This window comes from Saccostrea cucullata, unplaced genomic scaffold (assembly GCF_032062105.1).
Source record: "Saccostrea cucullata isolate Sc308-1 unplaced genomic scaffold, CSIRO_AGI_Scuc_v1 ctg14967, whole genome shotgun sequence".
NCBI lineage: Eukaryota > Metazoa > Mollusca > Bivalvia > Ostreida > Ostreidae > Saccostrea > Saccostrea cuccullata.
Window position 1 is genome coordinate 1 of NW_026918861.1, and position 14,977 is coordinate 14,977.

A 14,977-nucleotide genomic window follows, 5' to 3' on the forward strand; every position below is an offset into this window, starting at 1 on the left:
CTCTTTTCAAGCGGAGAGTACAATAATAGTTGGTCATAATACACACAAGATCAATATTTTCTTTAAAGCCTGACGATTTATGCATCGACAAGAAACAGAAGGAAGATGATGAAAAAGATCGAAGACCCCCACAGGTGTATGGAATCAGAAAGGTAAACAAATGTTTTTTTGTTCGAAGGCTGTTGCATGATTTTTTCCTGATGGAGACAGCACTTGTCATTAGAGAGCTGAAATTTCCTTGTCATGTCGTATGCTCGGCACGTAGAGCCATTGATCACTGAAGGGTCTTTTTTGAACCAGCACATACTGCGACACGGGAGACCAGTTAATACGGTTTTATGCAAAGGACCGGTCTCCACGTCCCGCAGTAGGGATCAAACCTGCGATGTAAGGATTTACTACTTACCTGGCGACTCTAGAGCAGAAGCTCTTACCACTGCTCCAAGCAAGAGACTGTGCCCATTATCAATCAACTTAATTTCTTTTTCGAACAATGATTTTTCTCTAAAAAAAAAAAAAAAGGAGGTATAGCGAATTCAGTATAAACCCCAGACAACTATATACTAGATGGACAGGGCAACACGTCGGATTAGCACTGGGAAAAAAAATGCATTTATACAAATTTTTAATATTTCTTGACTATTGTATTTTTTTATTAATGAATTAAGACAATTAACAAATTAATAATCATAGAATAAATATTTTGGAAAAAGTGCTTTTCAAAAGCAAAAAAAAAATTATTAGTTTCTGTTTAACTATATTTCATGAAGAGTAAAGATTTGCCTTCCTAATGATTTTCCAGAAATAACAATTATGATATCTTAAAAAGAAATTCAAACACATTATTGCATTTAAATTAACCTGATAAAAAGCAGTCATTAAATGTGCCTGATTTAAGACAATCCTATCTGAATTTTATTCGCTGCTTTTCATATAACATTTATATATTACATTTACAAGCTAAAATAGTTTATCTACTATTTTTACCAGGTTGCAGCACATGAGAAGAGAAATTTCGGAATCTCAAGAAATCCTTTATGGAAAAACAATATCATTCCATATGATATTGATACGAAATCTTTTGGTAAAGATGTTATAATTTTTTTACGCTGAAAATACTGTAGAACTACTATTGTTCGTGGTAGACTAATGTTAACGGATTTCGTTGGTCAAGCTTGCCTCATAATTAACATCCGTATTTTTATTTATTGATTCTATTTACCATTGTATTTTAATATCAAAGAAATTACGTCCCCACAAACAGGTCTCATTTTGCTTCCAAACTAACCCACGATAAAATGATTCCAAAGTGTGATATTTTCTGTATGAACATTCAAAATAACATATAAATTAACCTTTAAATACAGTCACATGAAAATAACAGTGATGCCCATTCTAAGTAGATCAGAATGCTTTTGTTTTATAGTCTTTGTTCATAAAATATCATTCAGCTCTTCATCCTTCTTGGATTAAAAACGGGGTCTAATGGCAATATTTTTTTTCAGTAAATGTGACTTTACAAGTGATTTGTTGTCTTGTATGATTTAATCGACCAAGAACATTAACTAGTTTACCTGCACGCCATTTTTTGATCTAAGACGTTTCTGCTTTATTTCTTTTAAGGTCCTAGGTTAAGCAAGGCTGTCAATTTAATCCAGAAAACAGCTTATAATATCTCCCAAACTACCTGTGTGAAATGGAGACTCAAGACAAATGAGGATAAATATTTCATCAAATTTATTGGATATGCATATAATGATGACGGGTATGATATTTCGTATTGTTCATTACCAGAATTCCTTTTTTTTTATTTATCTATTGAAAACAATATGTAAAGTTAGCAAAAAATTATGAATATAATATTTTCAGATATGCACGTCGTATTATTCATATCACTTTATTAAACAATAAACATAAGTCATATATATCTTAGAAATGTACGAAAAATTCATTGACTGTTTTTGTATGATCTGCATATGAACAATTTGTAAATTGTTGACAAAAACGTTGATGAATCAAAAATATCAGCAATCTTGATAAAGGTAATCATTTCGTAAATTCTGTGGTCGATACAATGACATTGTCAACAAATACAATCCAGCATTGAGTCAAATACTGACTAACGTCATCAGTACTAATTATTAGTTCATTATTTATAAAACAGATTTTTTTTTCTGTTATTTCTTGATCATTACTATGAGCACGGGGCGGTCGTCATATCCAATGATTCCTACCCCACATACAGTTTTTAAACGACTTTCCCACCTGAACGGTGAACGAACGCTGAACGAACTTTGTTAATCAAACGCAGAGCGAACGGTGGGTGAAAATGTACGAACGCTGAATGACTTGGTGAACGTGTGTGAACGGTGAACGGTGAGTCAACGCAAACGCGAACGGAGCGCGAACGCGAGCGCAAAGTGAATGGTGAACGAACGGTGAACGCAAGATAAAACGCTTTATTCGGAATGCCTGCGATGTTTTCCTTGGATTGAGATTATTCTATTATTCTTTAATTCTAATTTGTGCTTAGATATAAATAAACTAGATAGATAGTAATCAATTAATTTTAATAAATAAATAAAAATAAAAACATTTTTTGTTCTGTACATATATGTACCTATGTTTCAAATCGATATTTTTTAACACGATTTTATTTGCCGTAAAACATATATATTTGTTTCCGAACGCGTGTAGATTAAATATAAAATTTCTATTTATATAGAGAATTTATTCTTTTCACTAATAAAATTTGTGGACTTCTGACGATAAAACTACTACTTATAGAATGAATTAATTACATTTTCGGTTGAAACAACCATACCTGTATTTAAAAATGCCAAAGCGATTCTGAGTAAAATAACGGATTTTTTTTTTAAATTGACAATTATCTGTTGACATTGACTGTTATCGTACTGCATAAAATCTCTCGTTTTATTTAAATTCTAATGCAAAATATTCTATATTATTGTGCCTTTTGTATTCTTTTATGACGATTATTTTAGCTAACTTCTTCATGTATCTGTAAACATTTCCCTGGCCGTGATTATTCTCAAGATGTTGGAAATAGGCTTTCAAATTATTTGTAATGGATTAAATTTTCAAAACTAAATAAGTATTAAATGTGCTGTCATAGTTTTTATTGAACAGAGAGAGAGAGAGAGAGATAACTCCCTCAATTCTCAGATATCTGTTGTATCAAATAAAAATTCTTATTATTTTTCCTAAATATTCCAAGCATTAAAGGTAATTTTTTATTTTAGATTAACAAATCCTTTTGACAGTAATATTTTCCATCATCAAGTTCACACAGCACAGGAAGTGTGCTAGTAGCGTGTTTTCCTGTCAATCAAAATAATTCGAAAGAGGTGTGGAAATCGCGTTTCAACACACAAAGAGTCACTTAGTATTCCAAGAAGTTTTAATATTTTTTCCTATCATTTCTGATCATTTTTGCATTCCTGCAGAAAAAAAAAAAATAATTGGAATATATACTTGGAAGGATTAAGTTTTAAAGTGAATTTATAACATATTACTGATAATTTAAAATACTACTGTCGGCACAAGTTAATTCTAAAATTTTTGTTTAATGATGTTTGATTTGGTTTTAAGACTGATTTTCTTGTGTTACAATACAAATTAAATATTAATTAAAATTTACTGAAAAAACTTAATATAGAATTTTATTCGGGAGAAAAGGCACTTACTTAATTATACTGAATGGCAAACATATATTTAAACATATGTTTAGGTACGGTAGCAATTTTCCTTCTCTAATAATAGACTATTTTAAACAGTTGGTCTTTTCTATAATTTAAAACACACCATCAATTTAATTAGCTCTAAAGATATTAAATTAACTGAATATTTGTATTACTGTTCATAATTCTCAAACCTAGAAATATATATATTTTTTTATGTATTCTTGTCCTGTAAAAGACTTAGATTTATTATTATACATCCATTAATAATTTGTCCTCCTTAATAATTAAAATTACAACAAATTGATGCCGTGCATGAAGCATTTGTAAATTGCCCTTTTTTAAATTTAATATTTTAGCATTCTACAAACATGAGGTACTTAATGTATTATTTTCCAGGGAAATTTCATGACATAAGTAACAGCTGAGTTATAATAATAGAAATATATATATATATATAATTTTTGCAATGAAATAATTATTCTTCAAACACGATATCTAAGTTATTTAATTAAAAAAACATGTAAATCCTTACCATCAAAAAGATAAGTCCTTTCACTTCGGAGTTTGACAATGAAGACTGAACGAGAAGTGAACGGTGAAAAGGTGAATGCAAATTAACTGAACGAAGAGCGAACGGTGAACGTTTTGTGAATGGTGAACGCGAGCGCACGGTGAACGGTGAACGCAATACTGTGAACGAAGAGCGAACGGCGAACGAACGCTGAACGAACGCTGAACGAACGGTTAGCGAACGGAAAAATGGGAAAGTAGAACGTTTCAGGGACTGTAGCACTTTATCCCACCTATGATGTTTTGGAGGTACATGTTTGCTCTGCTCATATTTTGTATGCATTTTCCGCCTTTTTATCTTGAGTACTGCTCCTTATCTCCAAATATTTCTTTTATGAATTTAGTTTTCAAAGACATGAATGTTATATTATAAATATTACTTTGTTAATCAAATGCAAATATATATCTTAAAAATGTACGAAATAATGAATTGAGTGTTTGTTGTTTATCACTTATTCTAAAATTTTCTAGTATTTTACGAAGTAATTGAGCATCGCTTCAAATAAAGGTTTACTTGCCACTCAAGGCCATTGTAAGCACTTACACGTGTTTATTAAGACTATTGTTCAGTGAGACGCTTCATCTAGCCTATGCCTACCTGTACTTTAAAACCTGTGGTACTGGGTTTTGACGTAGCTTGGTGACTTGCAATCAAATCAGGGCCGCAAAGCAAATATTTTACAAATATTGCAGAAAAGTTCATGTTGCAATCAGTAAAGGATAGAGTGTATTAATCATTTTAATTCAGACAAATAAAAATAGTTGTCATTCCTTTACATCTCAAATAATGGGGGAAGATTATATATTTATGGTTCAGAACAATTCGGTTCATAAAATTTTGATTTTAAGACAATGTAATTTGACATACATATAAAATTTGATGAAGAGAGTAGACAAACTCAAACTTAGGAAACAAATTGAATTTTACACCATTTCTTTGAAATATCAATTAAAGCTAAAAATATAAGTTTAGTATTTAAAACACTTTTTTGATTTATTGAATCAGCTTTTGGGGTGGACTAGGGCCCCTACTACGACCAAATCTGGCTGCTCCCTGTCACCAATCAGTCTCAAGATGGCTGGATCCGCAATTCTAAACATTTACCTTCTTCTACAGATGCTGGTCATATGTTGGAAATCAAAGCAATGAAGGTGGACAAGAGCTACTACTTAGTGAGAGATGTCTAGATGTAAGTTTCAGTTCATAAATTGGTCTTGGTTGTTTCTTTGCCTACATGTGAATTTTCTTGAGACGTGAATTTTTTGTAGAAAGCATGAAGATTAAAAACCAAACACGCAGAAGCCTTGTAACAAAGAGAGTAAAACACTTTCCATCTTAAATTTGATCATTTTATATAAAGAAGGAAAAGGGAACCAATATGAATCCGAGTTTAAAGAGAGTCAAACTTAGCATGCAGTGCATCCAATACAAACAATCTACCTACGCAGCACTGTTAAGGCCTACTATGAAAAATCAACAGAAAATAGACGTGGAAAAAAGTTGATTTTTTAAAAAATTGAATTTATTTTAATAAGTTGTTTTATTATCACAGAACTTAATACCTATGGAAATAGCATAGTATAACCCACTCTGTACTGTATGAAGTGTAGTCTCATCGATGGACAGTCACGTGATGAATACATAGTGCGTGTACTGAATGTAGGTCATTAACAAATTTCAACATCACAAGGGCATACCCTAGTTGAAATTAAAAATACAAGCTATCAATTGTTTCTGCATACTTTGTAGTTTCTGAAAAGTGCTGCTGATTTGAATAGAATTTGCGTTTTAATAGTTAAATTCTAAAGTAAATAGGCCAATGTCTAAATATGTTTGACTTTTACCAAATATTTTGTGTACTTATAAAATCACGCCCTCGATTTACAGAAAGCAACAGCTCTTTTAAAGTTAAGAAAAATATCCTTTATCTGTATTCAAAAAATGGTTCAGATCTATGCAGTGAATGCCCTTGCGAAAGTACAATTTTGTGAGGCATCTCGATGTAAAATATACGTAACCTGTACATAAAAACTCGATATAATTAATAAAATACATTCTCTTGGTAGTTAATTAAATAATCGCACTAAATAAAGGATATACATGGGTATAAATCGAGTATTTAAAACCTGTAAATAATAGTCCGTTTAATGATTAACGCATTTTTCTTTGTTAAAAAATTCCTCAATTTGCCAGCACATGAAATACGTCATTTTTACCCATATGACGTCATGTTTACAAGTTCATCTCGATCAGCACGTTGTTTATAACCAGCTACATGGGATTTAACTGGCAACTTTTTTTTAATGCATTGATAAGTTATATTGTTGTTTATTATGCTAAAACAGTTTAAAATTGCAAATTATTTCATTTTCAGGTATTTTGAGAAATACATAAAAGTCATATTTTTGTGTGACGTCACAGTAAACTTTTCCCGTATAAATTAGGCCCCGCCCCCTTTTTCAAGCATTAACAATGCTGCGTATCTCAATGGTAATTCCAGTTTTAGTGAATGTAGTGAATTCCAACCTATTCTGTTACCTTGTGACAGAATAAAAACATATTTTCCAACAATATTCGTGATAGTTTTGACTTTTCTGAACGTTTTAAATTTCAAGGAATACACCGTACTACATGAAATGCACCATGCAATGGGTGGAGTTCACGAACAACAGAGGAACGGAAGACAAACTTTTGTGAAAATCAGCTGGGAAAACATCGAAACTAAATATACAAATGCGTTTACTATAAATCAACATACCAAAAACAGAGAAATTTATGACTATAAGTCAATTTTACAATATCATCTGGCGGTAAGAGGAAAAAATATATACAAATATGAGGAAATATTTCATGTGAAGTATTCAGATATAAAACATACATATTGAACATCATGTGCTTAACTTCTACAATTTTTTGTAGGCTTTTACAATAAATGGTAAAAACACAATGACGATTCCTGACAGGGATCTGGAGTACCTTATTACTAACCCAAAGTATTTTTTCTCCTTCTATGACATGGCGGAGGTTAATAAAGCTTATAGATGTCCAACGGGTTAGTTCTTTATTGGTTCATTGAAAATTTCACATTTACCCAATAATTAATTTTCATTCTTGAAATGAAATTAATTGTTTTTTTTTAACAATTATCAAGAGACTATGATATTTACAAATATAAGATTATTATTATTTAAGAGCATGTCGCAGAAAATAACAGGAGGGTATTGGAAACATTTCAGTTCATCGTGTAGTTTTTAAGGTAGTCCGATCCTCAGGTTTATAAGATTAAGTCAAGTTACCAAAAATGCTCATTAAAGTATCTCTGAAATCACAAAGTTATGTAAATTTATCCACAATCTTTCTTTAAAGTTATAGATTAAAGTTAATCAAATTATATAGGGAAAATTGTCAAATCTCCAATATTTTTTGCAGAAAAAGCGAATTGGAATATATGCAATTCATTTTTTTAATTGCACATTGATCAAATAATATATTTTAGGTTAAAAAACAATAAGTATCCAGGCATTCATTAAAATTGTCATGAATTTTACACTTATTTGGTATTTTTTGTCTTCTTTTTCCGTCACATATTCTATAATATATAATGTAAAAGGCTTTTGATATCATTGCAAGACACCAACGATTACTTCTCATTTCATATCATGCTAATAAGCATTGGTATCTAAGGCTGGATTCAAGAAAATCTTATTTCTCTAAAACTGTATTAATTTTTTCTCCTTTGGTAGGGTCACATATTCTATAATATATAATGTAAAAGGCTTTTGATATCATTGCAAGACACCAACGATTACATCTCATTTCATATCATGCTAATAAGCATTGGTATCTAAGGCTGGATTCAAGAAAATCTTATTTCTCTAAAACTGTATTAATTTTTCTCCTTTGGTAGGGTAAAAATGTCAACTTTTATAAGATCTTTTCCAAGACTTCCAAAGACCTTGAATCTTATAAAGATGAATAAAATAAAAATTATTGCATGAAAATAATTCCCTTTCAAGCCTCATTTTGATACATTTCAAATTAAATATAAATTTTTGGAGTTATCCTTCCTGGCTGAGGATCAGATATCCTTAAGGTGTAGGTTGTTTCAAAATGTAAAATATAACTTTAGAAAGTGTTTTGTTTCTAATTCAAGTAACGACCCAATTTCTATATATATTAAGCAATTAATGGCATAAAATAGCAGGTGCAAATATAAGAAAATAAGATTTTTTATATCCTCTTCACCCTCAAGGTGGAACAGAAAGATCAGGCATCTGATCCAGTTTCAAAATTATTGTGTATATCAGTCATTGCTATATTACTGTGCAACGGAAGCACTTTAATGCAAAAACGACATTAACTCTTTAACTCGACATTTATAGATTTATCGACGACGTATTGTCAATTAACAATTGTAATTTCCATCCCTACGTCGATACAATCTATCCTGGAGAGCTTGAGATAAAAGATACCACAGAGTCTGACAAATCTATATCCTACTTGGACATTTTACCTGAAAAAGACGTTAATGGTAATCTAACAACCAAGCTATATGATAAACTTGATGACTTTAACTTTCTATCGTCAACTTCCCTTACTTATGCAGCAATATGCCTTCATCACCTGCATATGGAGTGTATATATCTCAGTCAATTCGATAGCATGCTCTATGTATCAACAATTTCTAAAACGTGATAAATTATTGACAAGCAAGTTGATGAAACAAGAATATCAGCAGGCTCGTTTAAAGTCATCATTTCGAAAGTTCTATGTTCGATACAATGACATTGTCAGCAAAAATAATTTATCATTGAGTCAAATGGTGATTCACGTGTTTCATAGTAATTCTTTGTCCAATATTTATACTCTCAATTGACTACAAATTTTCCCGTTATTTCCCAATCATGACAAGGAGCACACGGTGGGTGTGACAGGTCAGCAGGGGATGCTCACTACTCCATGGCACTTGATCCCACCTCTGTTGTTCCGGAGGTCCTTTTATGCTCTGTTCCTTTTTTGTTTTGTTTAATGGACTGTCATATTGAATACTGTTCATTATCTCCATATCTTTCATTTATCTTTTCTATGGTTGATACGATGACTTTGTTAGCAAATACAATTAATGATTAAGTCAAATGCTGACTTACTTTTTTATACTGATTGTATAAACCATTAAAACCATTTTTACACTCTGAGTTTTCCATCGACTTTTCTGGTTTATTATTATTGTTATTATTTTTTTTTTAAATATAACAAGGAGCACCTGGCGAGAGTGACCGATCGGCTAACTCTATTAAAACCTTTATTGTTCTTAATCTCACCTCTTATTTTTCGGAGGTCTGTGTTTGCCCTGCTCCTTTTTGAAATGTTTAATGGACTTTTGAGTCAAATACTAGTATTACTTTCACATATTTCAGTTCAAAGGAAAAAAACAAGCTGTACATGTCATTAATCAATAATTTACATTTTTAATTCTTAATAATTAATTTATTATTTATTAATATTTGGTGACAGCCAGCTGTAGTTTAACTTGTAAGAATGACGGGTTCAGAATGCAGGCAGTAGAGCAACAGACCTGCCACTGCCATTGTCCGTCCGGGTTAAAGGGTAAAACCTGCGAAGTGTTGGACACTGACGAAGGTACCATGGATATGTTATTTTTTTTCTTCACCACAATATATGCATATCAATTAAAGAAGGAGGTCATGTATAAATTCTCTTTTTCAAAATCCGATATTTATCAACACGAATAAAGGTATTCGGTCATCTTTATTTTGTTTTTCCTCATGATCCAGGGCAGTGCTTTAAAGATATGTGTGTTTTGGATCATGATGTGAAATTCCCCATTTAAAATTGCTTTTTAATTTCTAAAAAAAATGAATCTTTGTCATTCATTAAACACAAATTTGCTTGAAAATCTACTGAAATTTGACTGAACTTCAGTGCTATATGATCATTCTCTTGCCCATAGGACAGAAATATACAATAAATATCTAGTTAAAAACCTTACTAGGTATTTCAGTATGCATAATTGAATTCGGGTTTTTTTGTAAAATAGGTTGTGGGGAAACCATTACGCTTTTGAATGGGGAATCAAGGGACATTAATATCACGTCATACAGAACTGGTAGAATGTGTACATGGCTTGTAAAGGTAGGATTTTGGTCTTAATACTAGAAGTAGGATGCGGCGAATATATTAACATTAACAAAACATTTTGAGATCATCCTGAAATGAAAAAAAAATACCGAAAGCATTTGAATGAAAAACATTTGAATGCCCTCTCCTATCAACTGACCAAAATGTCCCTACTCAAAGCTATATATATATATTTTTAAATTCCAGTACATGATATATTTCCTCTAATTTACCGTCAACAAATATGTTGAAATTTTCGGGATAAAAACGATTTTTCCCACCTATACCTTGTGATTTATCTCAAGTCCGCGGAAGGCAAAAAAAAAAATGTCAAAGATAGCCTATATTGAGAAATTATATATTATAAAAGTATGTTGGAGAAAGATACATGTCAGCTGTTTTATCAATTAATATAAAACCTGAAGGGCCCAATGAAATCTCACAAGTTATCTTGCAGAAATGTATTCTTTGCCTAGGTTATACTTTAGTACATCAGTGAGACATAGACTTTAGGAAATATCAGCCATTTTACTGATTTGAGAATCATTGCAAGAAATTGGATTTTATTACAGTTTTGAAACAAAGACCAAAATTAATTGTTTTTTTTTTTTTTTACATCTAGTCTATATTGTTGTAGGCTGAACCTGATTCTCTAATGAAAGCCATCGTGACATCCATTGATCTTCCCTATAGCGTGAGAAAGGAATGCTCTCATTGGCTGGAGTTCCGTGATTACCTCATTGGGGATCCTGGAAAAGAGTAATATTATCCCATAAATTTTACGCACTTTAATCAGAATTTATTATTGACTTATCCAGTTGATATGTTTAAGGAGATACGACACTTAGCGATTTTTGAACATTAATTTAATATTTGTAATTGATATTTCTAAGACTGTGTGGGAAATCTACGACTCCCATAATATATACCCAAATGGACATTGGTGAGGCTTCACCATTCATGATTCGATTCAACAGCAAGAACAATCATTTGCCAGGGACAGGTTTCACTATGAGAGTGGAGGCTTTCCAATCAGGTAAAACATTAAACGGTTCTTTATACAATGAACCTTCAGATATCCGGACGCCAGATTTCCGGATGCTTCAGTATCCGGATGATTTATAATCGGAACAGAATTTATTTTACGTTATTTGTCTTGTTTAACTTGTGATTCAAGTATCCGGACCATTCACATATCCGGACAAATTGATTGGGAACTAAAGAGTCCGTATAAACGAGGCTGCGCTGTACTTGAATATTTAAATTATTAAATACTTTTTGTTTCTTCTTTATGTTGCTTGTTTGATTCCAAGTGAGAGATGTGGAAACAAGTTCTTTGCTTGGTAAAGGCTTATTAAATGAAGTTTCAGTCCCACTAGGTTGAGGCACAAAAAGCTTCTTTTCTGCTTTACTTCTTAGTAGTCTTTATATTTCATCGTTTTCTAATAATTTATACGACTTGTACTTGATGTCAGTACAACTTACACTTTGAGTGTGACCGGTCGGCTTACACTTCCATTGGACCTGATCCAACATCTGATGTTTTGGGGGTTCGTGTGTTGTCTGCTCCCATTTTGTATTGTTTAATAGACTTTGATATTCAATACTGTTCATTATCTCCATATCCTTCTTCGAAAAATACAACTGTAGAGACAGAAATTGATTTCAGCCAAAACATTTGTAAAGAGTTATATTCACCTTATACATGAAAAAAAAATCATTGACTAAAAATTTATTGAAAAACTGATAAGAGCAAATACTAAATGAGAAAACAAGCTATCTTTTTTCGATATTATTTTGAGAAAAAAATTCCGAAAAAATACTTTATGTGAGCTTAGATGTACATAACCTTTTTTAATCATATACAGGAAAAAAATATTTTGTGTACATGTATGTAAAATTTAAAGTACATGCAAAATATATTTATGATGTATAATTCAATATTATTTGGGTATGAAGACACAGCTCTCTGCACATCAATTCAAGCGAATATATACCGGTTACTACGTGTTTAAACAGACAACTTTATGCTCCTAGGTTACCTAAAACCTTAGTTGATCTATCGCTTTTTTTATTCACAGTTCGTCAGTTGTGAGACTTGCTTTAGGGACATATGCAAAACACATCTTACATACTGATAATTTTTCAAGATGTTCTTAATTTAAGTTTATATTGCAATCAAATTTTACAAATAAAAATCAGCATGCCTCACCAGGGTATTTTGGAAAAAATCAAATTATTTTTTTTGCAAACAAAGAAAAGTATACAAATATTACAAAAAATGAGTTTTAGGTTTTTTTTTTTTTATCAAAAAATGGTTTTAGAAGAAATGTATAAATTCATATATAGCCATTAAAATTTTTACACACAGGTCCTTGTTAAGTGGAACACTTCAACGCCAGGAAAAGACCCAATAAAGTTCAATATAATTTGTAAGTTGAGAGACCTAAACCTGCTTTTGTACAAAATATATTCTATTCTCCACCAGTTAAAATTATCTTTTATTTTAAATTTCTGTAAAGCTCTTTCATTATTATGTATATATTGTACTCAAGTGACAATTAAGACATTTTCTTATTAGGTTGTATGAGTTCTCCGTGCAAGACAGGGTCAACATGCACAGAGGGATCTGGAGGCGGATCATACACATGCACATGCAAAAATGGTCTGTCGGGAGAAACTTGTAATGAATTTGAAGGTACATATAAATTTTTCCATATTATAATACTTCCTGCTTGAAAGGTTGGAGGGTATATACAAGTCAAGGTGTCCGTTTGTTCGTATGTCCTTCTGTCAGGCTGTTACAATTTGGGGTACCTATCTATCAACCGCCACACCTCTTGATAAATATCATTGAAGTAAGAGGTTCTGCATGAACTTTTCTAAAAAGCCGATGAGTAACATACATGTACCTTGAATGGCTACTATGAACAGTACATGAATATGTTCTGTTTCATTACAGCCCTATCACTGAATTCATGCAATTTTGAAGATGACTTTGGGACCTGTTTATTTGACCAAGATGAATCAGGCGACATTCTATGGAGCTTTAATACGGTAAATTTGATCGGATTTGTACAAAGAGGCAATGCTTTATCAAGTTATCAAGAAAATTGTAAATTAGTTCGTAGTAATTGATGATAAAACTGAATCAAAATTGAGACATATTTGATATCAGGGACTAAAATAAATATATTGAACAAAGATCAAAAGTCATTCGAGGAAAGTTAAAATAAAACCGAGACAAAATTGGGGCAAGTTTAATCTAATTCATTGAAGTGCATGTAAATGCATTGAAATAGTTGTTGAAATTCATAAAAAAAATAAGAAAACTATTTTTTTTGTTTAAATTTACTGAGAAATGCATGTTTGAAAATTCATTTTTAGTTAGGAAAATTTGAAAGTGTACGATTTGTAACATGTTTTTAAAGAAAATAGAATGCATTTGAATTCACCAAAAATGAATATGGGAACCACTATTATCAAGTGTTGAATATAAAGAGGTATGACATTGATGTTTTTACAGAGAGATTTCTGCAACGTATTATTAGATTACAAAATAAAGTACGATTGGAACGTCTTTAAAAATGGGTCGTTTTTCTTCTCATGGAAGTGGAAAAAAATAAACTTTACAGTTCTTCATCCTGAGTCAGAACAGCGCTACAAAACTTTTTTTTTAAGTTCTGGTAATTTTGTAATATACAGCGACTTTGTGAAAGAAATGACGGACCATGTTTAACACACGGTACTGGTTACCAGTTCCTAACGATGACACCATCCTTCGACGATGTTCCATACAGCAGCGAATCAAAAGCCAGAATCAAAACAACTGCCAAGTTTGAAGGTTATTTAATGAATACATATACATGTGCAAAGTAATTGCTATGCATGAAAATGTTAAAAAACAATTAGATTTGTATATTTTCAATTTGGCAAAGAATGTAATTTTTTCTATGTATATATTAAATTACAATCATTCTTTACTGTGTAGAAAAAAAAAATATGAAAATCTAAATATAAGTTTTATTCTTTGTCTCAGCAGGTATTTCAGAGAAAAAAGCGTTGCTCTTTAACCTTAAATTTTGTTTTTCTCTGAAAGTTGATGGAATATTGAAATATTTACGCTGTATGTTTCAAAGTAAATTTACAACTTTCCAGAAATTTAAAATGAGTAGGACATTTGATTGCTTTAAAGGTTAATTTTGGTTTTCTTTAAACATCCATCGTTTAAAATATATTGCATCCTCAACATGTTTCAACCTTTGAAAACAAAACATTCAACCTTTAAATTTTACGTTGAATATTCAAAGTTTTTTTTTAAAGAAAAAGATGTCGTTGAGGTTTCAACGTTGAAACAATGGTAAAATTTATATACTGAGCGTTGCAACTCATATTCCACCGCCTTTTAACATAGAATCAATTTTGCATTTTGCTTGATGTATGAAATTTTGCGATTTATTTGTTTTAAGCCAATGACCGATGTCTATCTTTCGACTATGCTATTGGTGAATTTTTGGCTGATGAACCACCGGCAGAGATAAACGTATATGTAGACGGAAATGGA

At 31.3% G+C, this 14,977-nt stretch overlaps 1 protein-coding gene across 1 annotated transcript; it reads left to right on the forward strand.

The window, feature by feature from the left end:
• Positions 1-68: 68 nt before the first annotated feature.
• LOC134272645 (zinc metalloproteinase nas-26-like) lies at positions 69-14,956 on the forward strand (the record flags this gene model as incomplete). The annotated part of the gene is made up of 14 exons (XM_062754856.1): positions 69-152; positions 991-1,084; positions 1,624-1,765; positions 5,392-5,464; positions 6,891-7,085; positions 7,195-7,327; positions 9,790-9,915; positions 10,334-10,428; positions 11,051-11,172; positions 11,307-11,449; positions 12,995-13,111; positions 13,376-13,470; positions 14,119-14,257; positions 14,883-14,956. Coding segments are annotated over 14 exons (1,632 nt in total), but the record flags the coding sequence as incomplete, so codon positions are not given.
• Positions 14,957-14,977: the final 21 nt, after the last annotated feature.